The sequence below is a fragment of the Scomber scombrus genome, chromosome 14 (genome assembly GCF_963691925.1).
Source record: "Scomber scombrus chromosome 14, fScoSco1.1, whole genome shotgun sequence".
Taxonomy (NCBI): Eukaryota; Metazoa; Chordata; class Actinopteri; order Scombriformes; family Scombridae; genus Scomber; species Scomber scombrus.
The window spans coordinates 3,844,645-3,868,298 of record NC_084983.1 but is presented as its reverse complement, the minus strand read 5'-3'; the positions used below and the strand labels follow the sequence as shown (position 1 = coordinate 3,868,298).

The 23,654-nt window shown below is 38.8% G+C and overlaps 2 protein-coding genes across 3 annotated transcripts; one reads left to right on the top strand and one right to left on the bottom strand.

Annotated features, from left to right (window-relative positions):
* Window positions 1-931: 931 nt before the first annotated feature.
* kptn (kaptin (actin binding protein)) lies at window positions 932-9,684 on the bottom strand. The gene is made up of 12 exons (XM_062433205.1): window positions 9,276-9,684; window positions 6,900-6,982; window positions 6,724-6,808; window positions 6,594-6,648; window positions 6,192-6,270; window positions 5,504-5,577; window positions 4,492-4,598; window positions 3,389-3,493; window positions 3,201-3,264; window positions 2,948-3,083; window positions 2,174-2,347; window positions 932-1,486 (listed from the first exon to the last, which is right to left on the bottom strand). Exons 1-12 carry the CDS (start codon window positions 9,475-9,477, stop codon window positions 1,328-1,330), a joined length of 1,323 nt encoding a protein of 440 aa, XP_062289189.1. The 5' UTR covers window positions 9,478-9,684; the 3' UTR covers window positions 932-1,327.
* An 11,000-nt stretch (window positions 9,685-20,684) lies between these two features.
* On the top strand, window positions 20,685-22,874 carry crx (cone-rod homeobox). 2 transcript variants are annotated; one of them, XM_062433344.1, is made up of 3 exons: window positions 20,685-20,768; window positions 21,793-21,981; window positions 22,239-22,874. In XM_062433344.1, the coding sequence occupies exons 1-3, from the start codon at window positions 20,685-20,687 to the stop codon at window positions 22,872-22,874; spliced, it is 909 nt and encodes a 302-aa protein (XP_062289328.1). The 2 variants fall into 2 exon arrangements, with proteins under 2 accessions (XP_062289328.1, XP_062289329.1); XM_062433345.1 differs by having other exon boundaries at window positions 20,685-20,781; window positions 21,830-21,981.
* The last annotated feature ends 780 nt before the right edge of the window (window positions 22,875-23,654 follow it).

Genomic DNA, 23,654 nt, shown 5'->3' with positions numbered 1-23,654 from the left:
TCTCTTTCTCTATCTCTCTCACAGAGCTAAATATAAAAATCCCATTGAGTGAAATGCGCTCATTTAACGGACACACCGTCGCTCCAACAGCATGCTCCTTATTGTTGACGCGCTGAAACAACCCCGCGCCCTTAAAATAAAAGCAGCAGTCACAAGTGAGTGTGCACAGAGACGATCAACCATGAAAACAAGTGCAACAGATTCTTAAGGAGCAAGGCGCAAAGAGAAAGGGGGGGGTGGTGTGGGGGATCTCTTTTTCTTAAGTCGTCTTCACGTCATGTTTCTTTGTGAAGTCCTCAGTGTGATAAGCGCAGCTGTTGTTATTGTTGCCTTTGTAGTGCAGGAGAGGGGAATATAGTTGGAGAGCTCCAGAGAGGACTACAGTGCCACTGACCGGCCGAAAGACGAGACCAATAAAGCAAAGATCTTTTGGACTGACGCCACTGCTTTTTCTGTATCATCTTACCATCTAATATAACCTTTTTTTTATTTGAAAGATTTAACCTTAATTCTTTTGGCTCATTTTTCTAGTTTTGGATTTCATTGATCTTATTATAAGCCCCCCACCTCCCACCCCCAAAAAAATAAAACATCTTAAAGACATGTATCATGATGTTACACTAAGAACTGTAATAAATGTCTATTTTAAATAATCTGCTCTCATGTTCAGCCTTAAAATCTTTTTTCCTGTATGTAAAAAATAAACCATTTATGTTTACCTGTGGACATCTTTCCAATGTGGTCCCACCTGTTTCTGGAATTCTCTACTAACAGGTGACTCAATAGTCTCTCAGAGTGATCAAATACAACCAGTGTCAAACCTGTTAAAAGTAACATTTTGAAATTCAATTTTCAAAGTGAGCGTAGAAAGGGGGGGAAAAAACACAGTAACAACACAGGAGATAAACAACAAAGAGTGTATGTAATGACCTAAATGTGTCATTTATTATCCGCAAATTGCTGCACAATATCTACAGCGCGTCATCTACTAGTCTACAACATAATTACATAATTCCAAAGAGCTTACTCCTCCTCACAGATAAGGGATTAGTCTAAGAAAGGTCAGCATGTGTCACTGTATTTGCTTGGTTTAATTTGAACTCATCAGTTTTTTCTTTTACAATCACTTACAGTATCCTCAGTATGAAACCACAAAGCAGTGTTATTTTTTGACTGGTGAAAGTGATGTTTGATCTTCTCGCTATAGCTAAATGTAACTAATCAGTAATACGGCTCCCTTGAGAAAATTCTTCACATTGCATCTTTAAAATAAGGCGAAAGCTTCAGTCTGAACTACCGGAACTCCAGGAGGTGAACACTGTCTTTCTTAATTTGATGGTGTGACATCTGTGCTCTCCTCTTTCTTTACAGGAGCATCCTTCTCCTCAGTGTCTTTGGTTGAGTCCTGCTCAGAGCCGGCTGTCAGCGCTGACACCTTCTGGGCGAGCCGTTCCAGGACCAAATCAGCAGTGTAGGTGAGACTATGCTGAAAGGACAGAGAAGAAGTAAAATAACATCAAATGAGATGTACAGTATGTGAAACAGATTTGAGGAAGTCAGCTGGATTCGTTTGTCTTGACAAAATATCAACACTGAGCATCTCTACAGATGTGATACAGAGGTTGTCTTGTGGAGGGTGTGATGAGCTGATTTTGGATGTGTGAGGATGACAAAGCTGAAAAGGTGATGAAGTGAGATGTGTTATTTTCAATAGCAGATGGTGGTTATAATCCATGTGTGGGTTTGTAAGGCCTGTTGGTCACTTTCTAATGGTGAGTAATGGTGTGAGTTATGACAAATGGTGCAAAAAGAATATTCAAAAAGCGTATTATTAAAGTATTTATTCAAACTGAAGTGTCTGTTTTAGTTTGCTATTTTAAAAGTGGGCTTTGCATTAATGGGATGTGTTTATTTTTGTGAATTATAGGCCACCAAAGATTAAGAGAAGAGGAGAAAAGAGGTGAGTGGCTTTTAAACAGAGCTCAATTTTGCTGCAACTTCTGCTTTCAGCCACTAGAGGTCAGCAACTAACTTCTCCAGGAGAAATACCAGCATTTCTCAGTTCAATACGTACTATGCAGAGAAATGGCAGCATCAGCACAGATACACACAGCCTGAGTAGCTGTAAGCATCATGGATGTACTAACAGCTAGGACAGTCTTCTGCTTTGTACCTGTAAGATATGCAGTCCCTTCAGTGTGAGGACAGCCAGCTCCCTCAATCCGTCCCCCGTCAAGTCTAAGTAGATGATGGACAGCAAAGGACTCTTGAAGCTCCGCCTCCACAGCAGCTGAAAGTCTCCATCTCGTCTGCTTCCTGTCGCCCCGAATTTGTAACAAAGGAGTTCCTGTATGGCAGAAAGGTAACACTGCTGTTATTAAGATCTCACCACATCAGCATGTCATTCTACTTAATGGATTTATCTGGATATATTCTACATTTCTATTATTACTGACAAATCTCATGAAAAGATCAAAACATTTGCCTAAAAACTACCACACTACTGCTACACATCAATGGGCACCGTGGTTTATTTTGAGCCAGTCTCAGACACAGTACACCGTCCTGCGGCTGTTAATATTCACACACATCGAATCCGTGGCTAAACATAGTCCCCCAACAAAATAAATCCTGAATGGTGAAGAAAAACATGTGACATTGCTTTTATTCCAACTGGGTTCCACACACGTTAAATCAGTGAGAAGAGCCTACAGACAAATATGAATAACAGAGCATTTCTTATAGAAAGCCAAACTGTTTGGGGATGAGTTATGAGTTATAGTAAGAATGCATTGAAGACAATAGGAATTTAATGGGACTAGACATAGAATATAGAGTGTATTTTATATTCTCATATCCAGACTGACAGAAAACATGGTTTAGAATGAATAATAAGGGTAAAACAACATGATGATAATGAAGTCTATTGGTGAAGACGTGCTCTGACCTGTCCATATGTTCCCAACAGCACCTCCTTCTGCCCGTCAAAATCCAGGTCAATGACCAGAGCACAGAGCACCGCGTCCCACTGATCACTCTCTGAGAGGCACGTCGAGTGAGACAAACCCCGGTCCTGCACGTCTCTGACACACACACACACACACATAGCTCTGACCTCAGCCTACTGACATTTCCATAACAACAGAGAGAGAGAGAAAGCAAAGAAAACTAAGTGATAAATGCAGCTTTCTGATGCTGACCTGTAGACAACTGCCATCTCTATAGTGCTGGTTACCAGCAGGTTGTATCCTTCCATCTCCACTCCTGAAAAAGACAACAACCAAACATACTTCTTGAATTTTACCAAACCACAATCATGTCCTGACATAAGTTAGACTGCTTGTAAAAACACAAAAGAACAAACTACAACAACGGAGCAGTAACGTACTTTTCTCTCCACCAGGCTGGTTGGGTTCCGTTTGGCAGCTGAGCGGAAACAGCAGCACTATGGAGATCGGACTGTCGAACTGCACCCGCCAGCTCTGCAAAACCTCTGAAAAAGAACACACAATGCTTTAAACACACATAGAGACAGTCCTATATCATCACCGTGTATATACTGTATATGTATATCATTTTAAAATGGCACAAATGACATAAAAGATTGCACTTTGGTTAAGAATTTACTTCTTCACATACTCTCTTTAAAAGGCCACACACACCTTTGGTATACCCCCCCCCCCCCCCCCCCCCCCCACACATTTTGGCTCATGACACCGCAATTAATTATGGCTGAATTCCATGTAGCTGCTTCAGTTATAGGCTGCACATACTGGCTCACTCTCACACCGTCATGATTTACTGAGACACTTAAATACAACAGCCATCGTTAATGTTATCAGTAACACCTGTGCTTTCCCTGCTATGACTATGTCTAAATTGCCCGCTGAGAAAAAGAACTACAGTGAACGAAGGAGTGATCTGACACATGCTGCATTCACACAGTGTTAGCAGGACGGGCAGAACAACAGAACAAGAAAACATGTTATTATTCCTTCTTGAGACCCCCCCCCCCCCCCCCCCCCCCTCTACTGCTGGCCTCGTAGTCTCATCCTTTGCATATTTATAACTGATCATTAAAAAGTGAAACAAACAAATACAAAGAGTGTAAAGCTCCTTTGAAATGAGCTGAATCAATTATACTGGTGTTATTATTAGATATATACTTAAATACAGCATTTTTTTCTGGATCGGCTACTTGACATGTTGCTGAATCTTCTGTTAGTTTTGTTGCATCTGCTGGGGGGGGACCCCTTTATCATCCTTATAAGTATATGGAGTCCGGTGACCTAATTTCTATCATAGCTCTGTCCATCAGCCAGAATAAATGCATAGTGGACTTTCAACACCACATAAACAGAGTATTTTAACATGGAAGTCTTGCCAAAGGAGCAGGTGTATACAGCAGCTGAATGACATCACTGAGATCACTGAGATCACTTTCTCTGAATCTCACTGAGACATTCTTCTTCTTCTTCTGCTTTGCCTCACCTGGTCCAGTCTGGTTAACCAGAGCCAGTCCAACGAATCCGTTCTGACAGCCAAACGCGGACAGTCGCCGGCCACCAGGTATACTCAACACATCCAACCACAACACGCTGCATAGAGGGAGGAGAAACACCAACATGGAGAGTTAGGGATCACACATTCATTTCTATGTTGATTCACATATTTGATTATTGACATATAACAGCTTATCGTTCCAAAACTCTGGAACGAGCTGCTTGAGGAAATCAGATCAGTGGTTTCAGTGATTTCTTTAAACCACTTCTTAAAACATACTTTTTTGTAAGAGCACTTCAATATTTTATTATAATATCATTTTTATTTTATCTTATTAACTGGCTGGACCACTAATTTTTACAGGTTTTTATGAATCTTACTGATTCGCCTTTTTGCTGGTGACACTGTAACTTGTGTTATTAACTTGTTCTGATTGCTCAAGTCTTATAGATTTGATAAAATTGGTTGATTTTTATTGGTTGCCCATTTGCACTGTACTCAGTCTTAATGTAATTGTTTTACGTTTTGGTTGTTTTAATTCTGCTGCTTGGTATGAACCGCTGGTTTTCATTTGATGTGAGAAGAGACATTTAGAAAAGTTCTCTATAAATAAAGATTATTATTGTTATTATTAATAATGCTGACACCCTGACAAAAATACATTTCCTCAAGATTTTTTTATAGTTTAAACAACATCCTTTTCACTTTATAATAAAATACTCTTTCTACTATTGTGACCCATTTTTCTAGTCATCACTACATACATATATAATAATAATATATCTGTTAGTCTTCTTATATCAAGAAACTTTTCTCATTGTAACACAAAATCAAAGGAGCAGACTCTTCTCATTATAAGCAGATTAATTGTTATGTTGTTATGAATTAAAGATGTAGTCAGTGGCTAAAAAGACCAGTCATATTCGCCATGATTCATTATGTAACAGGGGACAATCATATAAGTTAGAGCGCTAACAGAGCTGAGGTCACACAGACTGACTTGCTGGGCAGTTCCTGTAGTTCAGGGAAGAGTCTCTCCACTGGCTGCTCTTCAAACTGGTGGAGGGAGGCGTTCTGTTGGAGACAGAGAGAGTCAGGCTGAGTGATGCTCTGGTGTTTGCATGATAAATCAAAGTAAAAGCAAAACTCATCAACATCTTCTTTTTTATCTCCCTCACTATAAAAAAAAAGGATTCCTGTGGCTTTCATGCTTTCTAATCCACGAGCCTTCTATATGTCAGAAGGATGAATCTTGTTGTTGGCTGCTGTTTCTAAGATCAAGAAAAAAATTTGATAGTAAAAAGTGGATTAATAATTCATGTTCAGTGTTTGTTCCCATTTCATATCTGCACACAAACAGAGGGGACGAATACAGTGGAGATGATTGTAGATGGAAAATTAATTAATAAATAAAAGATAAATAAATTGAATTAAATGATATAATGAAATGATTTTGAAATCAATTAATTAAATTGTCTACTTTTAAAAAGGTACTGCAGATGTTAAAACATACATATACATGAGTACATATATTCACATAAGCATTTACATATTCATTCATAGATAAGCAGGAGGAAAGGTTTTCCATTTTCAAGTTGTAATCAAAATACACACACACACACACACACACACACACACACACACACACACACACACACACACACACACACACCCCTGTCTTATCTGACCTCCTTGTACAGGTGGATCCTCTGGTCATGTCCACTGAGCAGAAACACCGTCTCAATGCTTCCATCCTCACACTGCACTCTAACAGAGAAAGCAAAGGTCAAGGTAAACTTTATCATCCCACTAGGGCTAATTCATGTGGTCATGCACGTTAACACAAAAGAGCAATATACATATACACAGACACACACACACAGACACACAAAGTATATAGGAATAATAATAATAGTAATAGTAATAGTAATAAAACAAATATATGAGAGGTGAATGATACTCACTGGATAGTTCTGATTTATAGTTAAAGTCTAATATGAGCTGAGTCTATCAGTGTGAACTTGACTTGCATTAATCATGTGTTGTAGATTTGTTAACAGTGTGTCACGGCTCTGCAGCTGCAAACTTACTCTGTATGGTAGAGCTGAAAAGGTGTGAACTGCAGCTCCAGATTCAGGCAACTTTCTGTTAAGAGAGACACACTAACATCAGCATGTGAAACATCTGTTAGAGTCAGCATCTGGACACCGTGTCACTCACGAGCAATGGACTCCAGGTTGAACTCTGAGCCGGGTTCATAGTCACAGTAGATATTCAGGAATGGAGTGGCTTTGTCACCAGAATCCTGCAGCAGATCAGAAGAAATGTGTCTATCGCTGTAGAAGTGTTTTACAATCATTACGGTAAAGTGACTCCTGAACTTTATATGACGATACCTTTATGAAGGTGATGCCCACCACCAGGCCTCTTTTGGGTGGAGACTTGATGAAGGCGTCAATTGATACGATCTCTGCATCAACTAAATTAAGAAGGAAGAAGGATCAAAACCAACAAGACAACAGTTTACACATCACAATAAAAGTACTAATCTGACATCTAACACACTTTAAACTCTGATTAGACACCTGACTGTTGATTTAGTCAAATTATTTGCAGCAGAAAACACAGTTGAACTAAAATTAGAAATCTTTCTTATCAAAACTGTTCATTTCTCTTAGCATACTATTGTATTATTATTATTTACTTAATTGGAACAGCTACAGTGCTTATTCTGTATAATCTATATTACATGTGAGCTATGACGTGCAAGTCTTGTCCAAAATGTAATTTATGAGGAGGAAATCCAAAAATTGGTGTCTTGTGAATTGTATAACTTGTTATTCATCATGTGGAGTATTTTTTTTACCATGCTACAGTTTACACTGTTAAGCACATCTGGAAAAAGATCTTTAATGGACGCATCAGATTATTTGTGCTTCCTGCAACAGAGGAAGGAGCCCCACTGTGGTGAAAGTACAATCACATGACCTCAGGCTCTGATGGATGTCTGAGTGATTTTCATGTTGGTTTACTGGTTATACAGATGATAGGAGCTGCTTCTCAACATGTGGGTACCGAGGTTGGTACTTTTAGTGGTACCAACTGAATTATGTCAGTACTATCAAGTATTAGCTCACGTCGAATCAAACGGCGCCAAATTTCGGTACATTCTCGCGCATCATTCTTGAGCGGAACGCACAGGTTGGGCACATGCCTGAGTGGAATATTATGTACCTTTAACACTAGAACCGTTTGAGTTATTATAATGTTAATAACTCTGTTTAAATAAAAACTACAAGCCTGTCAGCCCGTCACTTTTCCTTTTTATAAGGTGCTAAAATAAAACACAAATGATTTCTGAGCATTTATACCTCTGACCACCACTGTGGTCATACAGACCGCAGTATATCTTATTACACATTAATAGCCCCTATGGTAAGCTTTTCCATTTCGGAGGGTGTTTTTTTGTTGCACTCTATGATTTGCGTTTGTGATATTTTCTATGTTTTACTGTTTTCATTTGATATTGCATTATTATACGTGGGGCCTATCTAAGGACGTTTGACCATAGAAGGTTGGGTTAATTAGACCCAACCTTCTAGAGGGTTCGGTCAAATTAACCCAACAGCTGGGTCAAAAAAACTAATTAAAAAGAACCCGACTATAAAGACTTGCAGGCCTTGTTAGATTATTGTTGTCATCATCAACTTTATAAATGTGATGTTAAAACATTGGTGGTGTCTTAATTTTTAATTTTATTTTTTTTTGGGGGGGGGTCCTTTCACTCATCCTTTCACTGCAATTTAAACAACAATGGCGACCCCATTGTTGTTTAAATTGCAATACATTCTGGTCATCTTCCCCCCACCAATACAGTCATGTCATGTTAAGCTGCAAAGTAACTAGAAATTATAGCTATCAAGTGAAAAGTAAATAAACAGTATTCCTCTCTGAACTGTATGAAGCTGCAGTATTAAATGGAAATACACAAGTGAAGTGAAGGTACATCAAACTAGTACTGGAGTAAATGTTTTCTATCTCTGTACTTGTGTCAATTTCATTGATTGTATGTTTTTATTGCCTTTGTTTTAATGTTTGCATGTTTTTATCAACCAATCAATCTTTATCTATATAGCAGCTTTTATACAGGTTAATGTAGTATAAAGTGCATCACAGCTGATTGACAAGCTGATAATAAGACAGCAGTGTAGACCGAGGACAACGCAAAGAAAAAGAAGAAAAAAATGATGAAGGAACAAAAACAAAGAACAAATTACGAAGAAGAAAAAAAAGAGACCAATACACATGCGAAAATTAGAATGATTTTTGAAAAAAGTTATTTAAATAAAGTAAAATTCATACATACAAAAAAAGAAGGGACATTAATTGAAGATGTTTTTAAAGTTAAAATAGATTAAAACAGAAAAAGGTTAAATGAAATAAAAGACATAAAATTTAATAAAAGCTAGACTGTTTAGTTTTATTCATGTGAAGCACTGTGTGAATTTTATTTGAGAAAGGTGTTATACTAAATAAATGTATTGTTATTATTATTATTATTATTATTATTATTATTATTATTATTATTATTATTATTAATATAAATTGTCCAAAAGTTTGAACATAGATGAACATATTAAATACATCATTGTACTATTCTATACTGCACTGTGTACTACAGTAACTGAGCCAGGCTACTATGATATTACTGTAATAAGCTACATATGTGTGTATCAGTCATCACAGCTGTCCTCAGGTGTAGTGGCGGGTACCTGGTATGTAGGTGAACTGCACCTCTTTGGCCACAGGTCGGATTTTGTGCTGCAGCTCCTGGTATCTGAAGCTCACCACCTTCCCTTTGAGAGTAGCGGCCAGCAGCTCCTGTTCCCCGGCCTGACACAACCCGTAGATGTTGCTCTGAGACGGGAAGCGACTGAAGCTGTCCTCCACGAAGGGATAGGACTCTTTAAGCATCCTGTCAGATAACACTTCACTCACTAATGTAACACTGACACAGTACACTAATGTTTACTAGCTGCTCTCTTACACTACTCCATCCGACGACTCACAGTGACGTTCAGTAGTAACGACTATTGTGTTTTAAAGTCATTTTTAAAAGACATTTGTCATCAGCGACATGTTTTTATAGCTCATTGTAGCTTCACTGAAGTATCCACAACAGCAAAATATCCGGGTTTGAGAGGAGCTGCGTTCAAGTTTATCGGATATATTATAATCATTGTACACGAACGATCCAGCGAAGTAAATAATGAAGTTTTAATGACAAAAAGCTGCACTCAAAAAATAAAATTAATACATATTGTATATCTTCAACAAGTTATTTTCATTTTCATTGTGTTTATGTTTTGGATTAACAATAAACGTATCATTTTTTGGACGGATATCCTCATTCGCTGTAAAGTAGTTCTGTGCAAATTGATTTATCACAACATCCATTCATCTTTTTACTGAGTGACTTTGGTAATTTTTATCATTATTAATTTATTGTTTGCTCATCATCTTTTAGCTCATAACAATATCAATTCGTGACATTAAATGATATTAGACTCTTAACCTGAGCTCCGTAAAGGCATCACATTACTTTTCTGCTTCATGGTGTAAATTGTTGACACGTTTGAAGCGTCACGTACATTATACTGCCATCTACCGGTACTATCTGTTACATCCCAAACCATTTGGTAACATTTTGGTTAACATTATACATCATGTCTTGTCAAAAGTGAGATAACATGAATCTTAAACTATAAGCAAGCTTATTCTGTTATCAATAAAATAAAAATCTTTTCTGGTCGTGTCTATCTCTAATTTCTTCAGACTGTACAACAAGAACTGTGATAAAAGGATCAAGCAGCTGTGACCCCTCACGTCCACCTTATCATTCCATCCCATATGCTCCTCCATCCTATGTGAGTGTGTATGCAGGCGACACTGATGCATATTTAATTTATTTTGCATTCATTATTTTACCTAAATAATATATACAGCTACATCTACCTGAAACATTACATTTTGTCAAACCTTTGTATTTCTACAACCTACAAGCCATGTGTGATGTGTACTGTGGTATAATGTTTATATTGTAGGTATATAGATTGAATTCCATCTACTTTTCATTGTGTTGTGTTTATTACTAGCTCTTACCTTGTTTCCTACATGCAAATTTCAATAAAGTTTTATCTTATCTTATCTTGTTCTCCTTTTTTCATGCATTTTTAATACCAAATAAAGAACATTATGTTCAAAATGAATTACATACTAAACTGATACCACAACAAACATTTCAGACACAAGCTCAAACATGATAATTCTGCAAAATAATGTATTTAAATGAATAAAAACATGCCATTGTGTGTGATGGATGCATTGAAAATCCACCACATCATAGTTACACTATAGGAATAGGATTTGAAAAAGTTATGTTTTCATGTGGGCTGCCTACTCAGCAACATTTGTACATTCGCAATCCTGTCAGTCAAATTCAGATAGTTAATGTAGTTTGTCCACCAGATGTCAGTGAAAACTCACTCATCAACTTATAGAACTGACTGCCTCTGTAGTCGCCCTCCTGCAAGTCAGAGGAGATGAAGGTAGAGAGGCTAAACAGAATCTCAAGTGAAAGGCTGTTGAATTTATACTGATTTAAAGCAAATGTACATGTCCCATCCTCCAAAAAAAGATCTATTTGTAGTTTATCTCATGAACCGGTAACTGCTGTGGTGTCCTTGAGAAAAACGTGCAGCCTAAACCTCTTCACGAATGCAGCCAGTTAGAAATATTTCACTTCCCTGTATCTCTACATCTGTTAGGTTCTCACCATGGTTTAAGCAAGTAAATTACAAAAATGGCGTCATAGGATTTTGGGGGGAACTTCCACTCCCTGTCAGTCTGTTGACCAGCTTGGGATGAGCGTCATGTTGGCTCAGCCTAAACTTGACCTAATGCCTGCCTAACTGGCCAACGCTTTTCCCCCTTTAGCTGCAATGAGTCTGAAAAACACTCTGACATCCTCATCCTCACCAAACTCATGACAATTTATGGGAATTCACTGAAAGAATGAGATAGTGTAGTATCGTACACAATCAACAGCCATGGAGAAACACCTATGAACTGTGTTTAAATAAGGTATAAAAAAGAAAGTTTTGTTCCCACCTGATCTGTAGTCACTAAACCTTCCTGGAGTTAACTAGTTGAGATTCAAAATAAACCTTTAGGACAGTGTTGTCACTCAGAAGTCAGACCTAGCTCCCAAAAACAAGACACCATTGTTTCTTCTATCAAATCTGTTGGAATCATTTTAATTTTACTTTACTTTACCAATGCTAAGAAAGTAAAACACCCCAAAAAAATTATATTGAAATACACACAATTATATGGTGGCCCTGACAGCACATTTGCAACAGTATCTTAAATGTGTGTTGCAGCTTTGTATCACTGCCTGATAACATGCTCTGACCTCTGAAGGGATTACAACTTACTTTATGCTCATAAAACATAAAACCCGGAGGATTCGGAAGCTGTGAGCTGAATCCATGTAGGATCAACTGCAGCATATATCAGAGCTTTTCGGCAGGAACTTACATTACCGCACCTGATACCGCTTCAGTATCACACTTTGAGAAAAGGTGAGCAAGAAACAGACAAAGAACCTCGTCAAAATCAACAGTTGGTGCCGCTTCTGTTAGGCAGTCAATTCTTAAAATAGCCCGGATTCTGACCAAGCTGTTGAACTGTATATATGAACATGTACGTTAGGTTAATTCTCCTGTGACTAAGGTACTGAAATAGAACTGGAGTTGGTGCCAGGGTGCTGCACAGTGGCTGTCCACTGCTCCTAGTACTTAGGATGGGTTAAATGCAGAGACTGAATCTCACTGTACAACTGTATGTGTAACAAATAAAGTACCTTTACCTTTACCTTTACTTCCGGGTTTTCTACGTTTGCTTATAAGACATAGTATAATTATTATGGGATCTTAAATCCTTCTGTACATTATGCTTTTATTATAGCAACAGGTACACAATGTGAGGTAAAGGTTATTTAGGGACAGAAAACGTTGTTTCATAAGATGTACAATTCCTAGTTAGGTTCTTCTAGGGTCATCGTTGAAACAAACATCTTCAAATTCAGTTTCAATATTCAAAATATTTATGAACAACATCCCATCCATAGCTTTGAATACAGGCCTGAACTCATTTCTATAATACATTATAAAGTTAATAAAATAGAACTAAACTTTTGACACGCTAATATGCTTTCACTTCAACTACAGGAACTTTTAAAAAACCAAGTAACTCAAGAAAGCAACACTGCAACCTTTGTGGTGATACACATGATTTTGTTCTTACAGCAACAACAGCAGCAGCAGCAGCAGCTTTTTGTCAACTTAAACACTATTGGCTCCATAACCCACCAAGCAATCAGTCCTTGTTGTCACCTTTCCACTGTATGTTTGTTACAGTGTCAGGTGTGTGTTTTTACTGGGGTGAAGCAGGCGGAGGTGAGGCCGTGCGAGCTGCCGCTCCATATTGTGACAGTTCAGAGGTGGCAGTGTGCTACACCCCCACTTCTCCTAATACCACCTGCTAATCCATCTGCAGGATTACTGTCCACTGTAATCACTCATCCTCCACACTGACACACCTCACCTCACACTGCAACTCCTGACTCACTACATACACACACACAAACACACACGCATGTATCTTGCATAATTCACATTTATGGTGGCTGTAGTTTTATAAGGAATGTGAAACATGTGATTACACTTTAGGGACATGTTCCCTTCACTGATAATGATAATACTAATATTAATATATAGCTTATAATATGTTGTTTAATTGTAGAGCATATTTCATGTCTTTCATGCAGGCCAAAGTGCATCAGAATTAAAAAATAATAAATCTGAAAGAAAAAACACAAAATAAACCCAGCAAAAAGTAGGGGGGGGGGGGGGGGGGGGGGAATTGACGAAACAAATTGCAAAAATACAAACGTATTATTTGAGGAAATGTTCCTTCAAATTAAATATATATTAAAAACAAAAAGATATGAATTACGTTCTTTAAAAAAAAAAAAAAGTTAGCTGTTGAGTTAAGTAAGTAGGCAGAGAATGATCTGAGAGTTGTTGCTGTATGTATAGAAGCTAGAAAGTTATGTGAGGATTACATAAACAGACAGTACTTAAAAATAAATTCTAAAGTCAATCAGTGTCATAAGTAGTGTGGTAAGGTGAAGGGTTAACAAGAGAGTTGCTGTAATCTAAGCAGCTTGTAATGGAAGCATGTATCAGCGTTTTAGCATTGTTTTGAAAATGGTCTAACTCTGGAAATGTTCCTAAGATGAAAAAATATGTGTTTTTAAACTTAAAATGACAAATATTTAAAGTCTAAAATAACCAAATTAACTTGTCTTTCCATAATCTACTTGGAAAGACGGTAAAACACTAAATAAAGGGTTTCTTTTTTTACTTTCAAAAGGTGATATCTTTGTTTTCTGCTAATTAACTTTTAAAACACATCTAAATATTGAAGTCAGAACTCAAAGAACCAGGATTGTTTGGTGAAACAGAGACAAACAGGTGTGTATCATCTGCATAATAGTGTAATCTGACATCCTGGTGTTGCTCACTGGGAGATGGACAAAGAAAAAATCACTTATATTATCATGTAAGACAATATAAACAAGGCAGTTGACATGTTTGAATGTGTCTCTATGTTAGTCTTATCATAATAACTAACAAAGCTTGTTCTGTCTTAAGATTTCTAAACATGATCACTGACATCGTACGGAGACACTACATCGTCACTTAAAGGGACACATTGTACAAACACTTAGGTTACAAGTCTATATGTACTACAATAACAATACAATAAAGTATAGTCACAAGGTAAAGTGTATTTTCCAAATATATAATTAATATACACCTCAAATACTTGAAATTATATAAAAAGAAATAGTATAGACACATTCTTTAAAACTGTTTTTGGAGGGGTTGAAGAGGCTTTATTCTTCTGCTTTTTTGGATTTTTTATAGATACACAATGTAATACAGGCATATAATAGAAAATATACAATATATACAATGGAGTAATAAAATTATAAGATATTTACCTCAGAATAAGGCAGAAAAAATGAGTACCAAAAACTCTGGATACTTACAAAATGCCTAATATGACCTTATTATAGAATCTTTGCTTTAGATTACTGCTTGTAATATAATTATTCAAAATGTACAGTGTCATTTTTTTGCAGTATGTATTGATACACACAAATATATGAATATTACTACCAGGGACCTATTCTATTATTACAGAGTACAGTATGACCATAACTTATGAACAAAGCTGAACGTTTATGACTGTGACAGGACATGAAATCTTTTCTTGACAGCCTGGACACTTCTGGTTTTAAGTTCAGCTGTCTTCTCTGCTTACTGTACTTCATAACAACAATGAACAGCAGCCTGTGTGACAACATTGTCAATCCACATAAACATGTATCACCTCAGGCTTTTGACATCCCCTGTATAAATGTACCATTACGCCCCCCACACTTAAAACAAGGAACTATGTAGTTTGTCTGCCTCTTATTTAAATAATCTTTACCCCTCCACTATTGGTAAGAAGAATGTGGTCATTTTGAATTAAATTACAGAAGATGTATAAGTTGCCACAGAAAAACTTCTGGCATTTTTGCTCACAAATGTTTATACTTATGATTGTCAAACATCAAGGCAAGGCAAGGCAAGGCAGTTTTATTTATATAGCGCATTTCATACACAGTGGCAACTCAATGTGCTTTACATAAAAGAAACATTTAACAGAAAAAATTGAAAAAACATGGAATTTCAGAAATAAAAATAAAACCCAATCATCCAACACATACATACCCCCCCCCCCCCCCCACCACCACCACCCCACACACACACTAATAATAAAAACAAAGTACAGAAACATAGAAAGAGAGAATAAAATACTATAATATTGAGTATTAAAAATAAGATTGCAGCATAAAATAATGATTTGCTTTAAAATCATTAAAAGGACATAGAGTGCAAATGAAAGATTAAAATTTAAAGTGCTTTGAAAGAGCTCAATCATAAGCACAGGAGAAAAGAAGTGTTTTTAACCTGGATTTAAAAATATTCACAGTTGGGGCTGATTTCAGTTCTGCCGGTAGTTTGTTCCAGTTGTGTGCAGCATAACAGCTAAAAGCTGCTTCACCATGTTTAGTCTGAACTCTGGGCTCCACTATCTGACCTGAGTCAGTAGATCTCAGAGCTCTACTGGGTTTATATTCTACTAACATGTCATTCATGTATTCTGGACCTAAACCATTCAGTGATTTGTAGACCAGTAGCAGAACTTTAAAATCTATTCTATAGCTGACTGGGAGCCAGTGTAAAGACTTTAGAACTGGAGTAATGTGCTCTGATCTCTTTGTTCTGGTTAAAACTCGAGCTGCAGCGTTCTGAATGAGCTGCAGCTGTTTAATGCTTTTTTGTGGGAGTCCAGTCAGAAGACCGTTACAGTAGTCGAGTCTACTGGAGATGAAAGCATGAATCAACTTCTCCTGGTCTGTTTGAGACATAAAACCCTTCACTCTGGATATGTTCTTAAGCTGATAGAAGGCTGTTTTGGTGATTGATTTGATATGACTGCTGAAGGTCAGATCTGAGTCTATCAGCACGCCAAGGTTTCGGACTTGGTCGCTAGTTTTTAGAGAGAGTGACTCGAGATGTTTACTGACAGCAATCCTCTTCTCTTTATTGCCAAAAACAATTACCTCAGTTTTGTCCTGATTTAATTGAAGGAAATTTTCAGGTTAAAATACTACAGTATAAATTATCTTATTGAAGTGACCACGAGAGGGGGGAGCTGACTCGAGTGCTAGCTTCTTGGTTAGCACCATGCATTCACAGTCTCTGGTTAACTGTAAAAACAGGCCTAAAACCATTAAAACAAATACATTTAAATGTGCCAACCAGAAAAACTCAAAATACTCCTGAGAGGGTCTTAGAGGGTTGCTGAACAATATATAGTGATGGAGACGACTAAACTCTGCGAATCTGGGGCGTTCGCCATGGTTACGATATGTAATCAACGTTGTTGCTGTGATAGTGACTTGTCAATCACAAGGTAGTCACGCTGTTAAGCATGCCCTGCTTCACTGTCTATTTTACTCTGAATGAGACCAGAACATCATGATATATTGATGAAGACTTGAAACCAGAGATTGAGTTATGCGGTATAGTGGAGGACCTCCATACAGTTGCCCTCTGTTTGCCATTGGTAAAGATGCAGGTTTAAGGCACCTCTGCAATGGTGTCACTTTTTAGACCAGGAGCTACCTGCTTGGCCTTAACTATAAGCTTTATCTATAAGGTAAGTTTTCAGCCTCCTCATAAATGTAGAGAGGGTTTCTGCTCCTTGGACTCAAACTAGAAAATGGCTTCACAGGAAAGGAGCCTGATAGTTGAAGGCTCTGCCTCTCATTCTACTATTGGTGATTTTAAGAACCACAAGTAAGCCAAGTGTTCACAAGTGTTCTAGTGGGTCATTTTAGGTGGGTACTATGAGCTCTTTGAGATATGATGGTGCCTGGGCATAAACAGCTTTGTAGGTGAGGAGACGTATTTTAAATCATGTTCTGGATTGTACAGTAAGCCAGTGCAGTGAAGCTAAAATAGCAGAAATATGATCTCTTTTTCTAGTTTTTGTGAGTACATGTGTTACTGGAGAGTCTTTAGAGACTTGTGAGGGCACTTTAATAATAAGGAATTGCAATAATCCAGCCTAGAAGTAATGAATATGACAAGTGTGTTACTGAGTCTTGATATCCATCCATTCATTCTTTATAACCTTATGTTGATTTTCAGTATGAATCAGGTATCAATAATATACTAACTATACTTCAGTAAATTAAGGTATGGTGGAGGAAAACAAGACTATAACTATTAACATGTTATTCCCACTATGAATATGTTGCTTCATGTCATAATAAATTGATGGGTCCCTTATTATTTCGATGTCTCTGTTTTTTCTGTGACCCCAGACTACATGTTCTGCATCTTTTATGGAGCATAAGCCATACATATTGTATTTGATATGTTCTGTAATAACCACTTCATCTGGGTTTCGAAGGATTTTCCCAAAGCACCTTACTTCACACATGCAGTTTTGGTAGAATATCATAGCTGTGTGATACATTTTCCATAGGTTCTGCAGAACATCAAGCTTTTCCCCAAAGTGTCCCAGTATTGTATCACAGGGAACAATTGCAGCAAACCCTCTCAATGGCCATGTGAGCAACATAAGATATAGATATATAATAGATAAATATGAACCATCATTTACAGGTGTTCAGCTGCAACTTCCTCCCTCAGAGGGTCAGATTAATTGCCACAGGACATGTTAAATCTGCAGGTCATATTGGGCTTTATGGTGACTCAGCAGGCTGAAGGTGCACTCAAACTCACCGCGTCATGGGTCTGAATCTCAGTGCAGACCTGTGTCATACCTATTAGCTGTCTGTCTCCTCTGTGGACAATCTCAGACACCAGAGAATGGCATTAAAGTGATCGTAAAAGCACAGAATTAATAAACACCTAATGTAGTGCTTGGTGTAATAGACTAGTGTGTGTGCGTGTGTGTGTGTGTATGTGTGTCCTATCTGACAGTGCGGAGTCCTAACTGGACTGGAAGTGGGGGCTGGTGGGGTTTGTGGCAGTCTGTGCTGAGCTGCTGGTGGCACCTGGTTTGCACAGAGGAGATTATTTCAGTGTGTGTGTGTGTGTGTGTATGTGTGTGTGTGTGTGTGTGTGTGTGTGTGTGCGTGTGTGCATGTGTGTGTGTGCATGTGTGCAGGGTGAGTGATTGGGGCTGACAGCAGCCTCTGTATTGCTGGCTGGCCTGCAGATTTAGCCGACCTGTTTTAGACACTCTAATCTGGATTAACTGCAGCAGTGTGTCAGTGGGGACGAGAAGCGGAGCCTCCCCCACCCTCTGCCCCTTCACCTGCTTCCCCTCCATCCCTCTCACTACCCCTCCAATCCCTCTGTGTACCTGCTCCTCTCCTTTCCTGCTCCTTCCCCTCCTCCCACCTGTTCTCTATCTTATTTCCTGTCTTTCTGAGGTTTCAGGCCTAAAGTCAGAATGTTGAGCACAAACTGCTCTGTTCAGTCTTAAAATAAAAAGGCTTGCTTGCATCATTCTGAGTGTGTCTCTATGAGTCCAGCTTTAGGGGGAAGGACAGTAGGGCAGGGATTAAACCAGCTCAGTCCTCTTCCCTACTTCCCTATTTGATGTTGCAGCTGCAGGACGAGCTGTTCCACCATTGGATGAAGATTTCATCGCCATCATCAACATGAAATGGACTGTGTTTGTTTTGTATGAGCTTTTTTCCCCCAGATAAAAACAAAACAAAGAAGATGGCACTCAACTCAAAAATCCACATTTTGACCAATGATTACAATGTCTCATCTGAATAATAGTGCAATAATTATCCTAATATAATAAAAAAAAGTACGTTTTAAAAAAATTAACCAACAAAAGACAAACCAAATAAAAGTATTTTGAATCGATTAAAAGCAACCGCAATTAAAATAGTGATGAAAAAGTTTGTTAAAAGCTTTCAGACTGTAATGTAAACCTGTACTTTGCACAGGAATGCATGCAAAGTTATAACACACACACACACACACACACACACACACACACACACACACACACACACACACACACACACACACATCTTAAGCGTATTCTTTTCCAACCCTGTAAGTCCAAGAACACAATGTAGGACTGTGTTTTTTCATCCTCCATTTCTCTATAAAGCTGAGTCCAGTCAGAGGTTTCCATTCTGTGCAGGTCAGCAGCTTTCTCCCTGCTCTGAATCCTCCGTCCACGCCGTCTCTCCTTCAGCCTTATACATTCTGCATTTCGCCACATTCTGTTTTCTTGTCTTTCTTTTCATTCATCTAAACGCCGACCCGTCCATGTTTCCCCTTCTTGTGTGGCAATAGTTCCCTCCAGCCTCCTTTCATGCTCCACCACTGAATGGATTGCTCTGTCTTTCCTCCCTTTATCTGGAGATAAGATACTTACTTTTCAGATAAAGCATATTATGATAAATCAAATGAGCTTTGTCGGTTTTGTGCATCTGGGTGTTTACGTGTGTGTGTGTGAGTGTGTGAGTGTGTGTGAATGGAGCATGTGTGTATACAGCTGTTTTGGAGATAAATGTAATCTGTCAATTATGTGTGAATGTATGAACTGTATTAGATGCGCAGCAGGGATGGGGAAAAGGACAGAAAGCTCAAAGACTCTAAAACAGGACAACATAAGAGCTGAAAGGATATTTCCTTAAATATTATACTTCCTTTAATTATCATTTTCATTGTTGTTTTTTAATTTCTGCTCTCAAATTTTCAACTCAACATTAAAAATTTCAAAATATTATGTTATACGTCGTCCTTGTAAAAGAGAGTTTACTCTTAATGGCCCTTCCTGTTCAGATAAAGGTTATAAATAAATAAATATGGACCTTTAATTAATATTCTTTTACTGTGTCTCTTTATGTATCAGGGTTTTAAATCTATATCAGAGACTAAAATCCAAATAAATAGTTTACAACTTGTCTGGAATAAACTTTGTGTGAGTACAGTTTGTCTAATTATATAGCCTGTTGCTGTATACTTCACCGTGTGTGTGTGTGCGTTTGTGAGTGCGTGCGTGCGCGTGTGCAGTGGGAGGGGTTTGCTGGAGCCACTTGCTCCCTCTAATTAGCAGCGTGTGCCGGTAAAGAAACTCAGTGGAGCGACCTCACCAAGGCGTAAAGGCATCTGGTGCACACTTCACCTGTGTGATGACTTAACTGTGTGAACTCCGACTCTGCAGAAGCACATCGGGTGATCGGTGTGCTCCACTCCGCTCTGCTGCTAACCTGATACACAGTAAAAGCTGAAACTGCAGGTGGAAAAAAGAAAAAAAAAATCACTTTGAGGTGTTTCTTTTAAACTCCGGCGCGTCCCGCTCCTCTGCGCAGCGTATTGGATCCGACGCACGGACTTGTTGCCCCAGCTGAGCTCTGAGCCACTCGGCTGTTGTTGTGCGTATCCGACAGACAAGTCAACGACAGGACTTAAAAGCCTGCTGTAAGGATGATGTCCTACATAAAGCAACCCCATTACACCATGAACGGGTTAAATTTGCCTGGACCCGGAATGGATGTGCTACACACAACCGTCGCTTATCCCTGTAAGTATAATCTGAGATATCTTTATTTTCAACTTTTTTATACTTTTACGCATTTGTCTCCTGCTGCTTTGCTCATTTAGAGTGTGAATTCGACTCAAAACGATGCGTAAAATACGCACAGCCTGGTGCGTAACGCTGAAGTCAAACGATAATAAATGAAAGAAAGATTAAATAATTTGAGCCCGTGAATTGTTGAAAACTGTTAGATAAAAATGATGAGATTATGAAATGTATTATATAAAGATAAAAACGCTGATTTGAGCAAAATAGAAACCGAATATTTCAGGATAACTTTCGGTATGAGAAATGATTTAATATAAAGTGTATCTTTCAATTTCTACATCACTCTGCTGTCATAGATATATTATATCAGTATATTATCTTTATTAATAAGCAGATACATTCCAGCTATTTGAAATTGAAATTGAAAACATAATCTGTGTTCACTCCTGAGTTCAGTGTCAGTCGGGAATCAACTAAGATTTGAATTAAAAAATATATATTTGTCACTTTTCCCTCAGGCGTTCTGAAAATTTCACACGTCAATTTCACTCAGATAAATAGAAACAGACTGCAGATTGAGAGATTTATTGTACTGAATGGAAAATGTCCGTGACTACATCTATTACCTCACTATACTCGTTCTGAAACAAACACACCCAGGCATTAGACTGTACAAACTCAATTATTTGAATATTAGTTTTCTCCTTCTCTGGGAAAACTGGAAGCACTGACTAATATATGTGCTAATATGCATTTAATATAAAGAACAAATACTCTTTGTCTCCCCATTAGTCATAAGCAGCAGTCTATAAAATGTCAGGATCATGAACACTATCACAGTCCTGTGCTGAGAGCTTCCATCAACATTTGTATTTGTTGTCATCCTCACACAGATCTGCTACAGAGGCCATTACATCATGTTTTAATGTTCCTTTTAAAATAAGATCCTTCTCGTTCATTGTGACCTGTGCATGTCATTCATGACCTCTATCTATCTATCGCTGCGAGTATAATAATCCCCTCACTGTGTCTGTGTGGTTTGCAGCCACTCCCCGGAAGCAGCGTAGAGAGCGCACCACCTTCACCCGGACACAGCTGGACATCCTGGAGGCGCTGTTCTCCAAGACCCGCTACCCAGACATCTTCATGAGGGAGGAGGTGGCCCTCAAGATCAACCTGCCTGAGTCACGTGTGCAGGTAATGGAGACGTGACTACAGCCAAGACACAGTACAGTGTGTTCAATGTTTCTTAGAGTCACACTACACACTGACCAGTTTAGCCTCTTAAGCACTTTAAAAACATCTTCAACACTATATATGCTCTCACCTGTGTATTTATTAATTATATACTATATATATCACACTTCTCTCCTCTTTACAACACCAGACACATATTTCCATGTCTGCTTTCTGTTTTTTGTGCATATTGGAACCATTTTATTTTGTCTCTTCAGGTTTGGTTTAAAAACCGCCGTGCCAAGTGCCGTCAGCAGCAGCAGCAGAGCAGTGGCCAGTCCAAGCCCCGCCCTCCCAAGAAGAAGGCCTCTCCAGCACAGGAACCCAGCGCTCCTGATCCTATTCCAAACCAATCTGGCTCTTACAGCCCCTCCTCTGCCCAGTCAGGTCCCAGTCTGGCCCCGAGCTCCAGCACTGGAAACAGTGCCGTGTCCATCTGGAGCCCGGCCATCTCACCTCTTCCAGACCCTCTGGCCTCCTCGGCCCCCTGCATGCAGCGGCCGTCACCTTACCCCATGAGCTACGGCCAGCCGTCGGCCTACACCCAGGGCTACGCCAGCACCACCTCCTACTTCACCGGCCTGGACTGCAGCGCCTACCTGTCCCCCATGCACTCGCAGCTGTCGGGCACCGGGGGCGCTCTCAGCCCCATCACCGTACCCTCAATGGGGGGTTCCCTAAGCCAGTCCCCAGCTTCGCTGTCTTCACAGGGCTACAGCACTGCCTCCTCCCTGGGCTTCACCTCGGTTGACTGCCTGGACTACAAGGACCAGCAGGCCTGGAAACTGGGCTTCACCACAATGGACTGCCTCGACCACAAGGACCAAAACTCCTGGAAGTTCCAGGTCCTCTAAAATAAAAAATTTTAAAAAAGCATTCATGTGCGTCGATGAGTCCCATGTCAGATAGTGTGAAGCAGATTTTGTTTTGTTATTTTTATTTTTATCAAGGCCCCCTCTGTAGAAAAATGCATTTTATTTGAACGACTCTGGAGATGAGGGGACCCGAGACTGTCATTGATGCCGCCTGAACCGCAAATCATATCTGTTGTCTTCTTCATGCTACGTTATAAATAAGAGAACAAAAGCCTTTTTAAAAAGTGTTTAGGGAAAGACTGGAGTCCTACGAATGGAAACACTCTGAGCCATCTCTCCTTTTCAACATGACTGTTTGACTCTAGCTCATTTGATTTTCATGTTGCATATTGTCATAGATTGTAAGGAGAGCTGCTTTGACAGGAAGGAGCTCAGGAGTCCTTTAGGTCACTTCCTCCTTCAGGGTTGAATCTTTTTTTTTTCTTCGAGTTATTTATTCTTATTTTAAACTTGTACTTTGGTTGCAACTAGATACTTTTGAGCACTTGTGTTCGGTATAATAAACAGTGTTAGCTTTTAGCATTATTACCCCCCCCCCCCCCCCTGATCTGTTTTAATGGAAAACTTAGCTCTTCTGTTTTAGTTGTGTGACTTATTAAAGTGATCTATTCTTTACACGTTTGTGCACTGATGATCATTGAGATTCTTTGCTTTGAAAGTTTTAGTTTCCATTCATGTTTACAGCTTGTTTTTTTTTTTTAGGGATTCTTACTCAGTTTTTGGGTATATAAACTGATCCGCAGTTAGAGGTCAGTATGA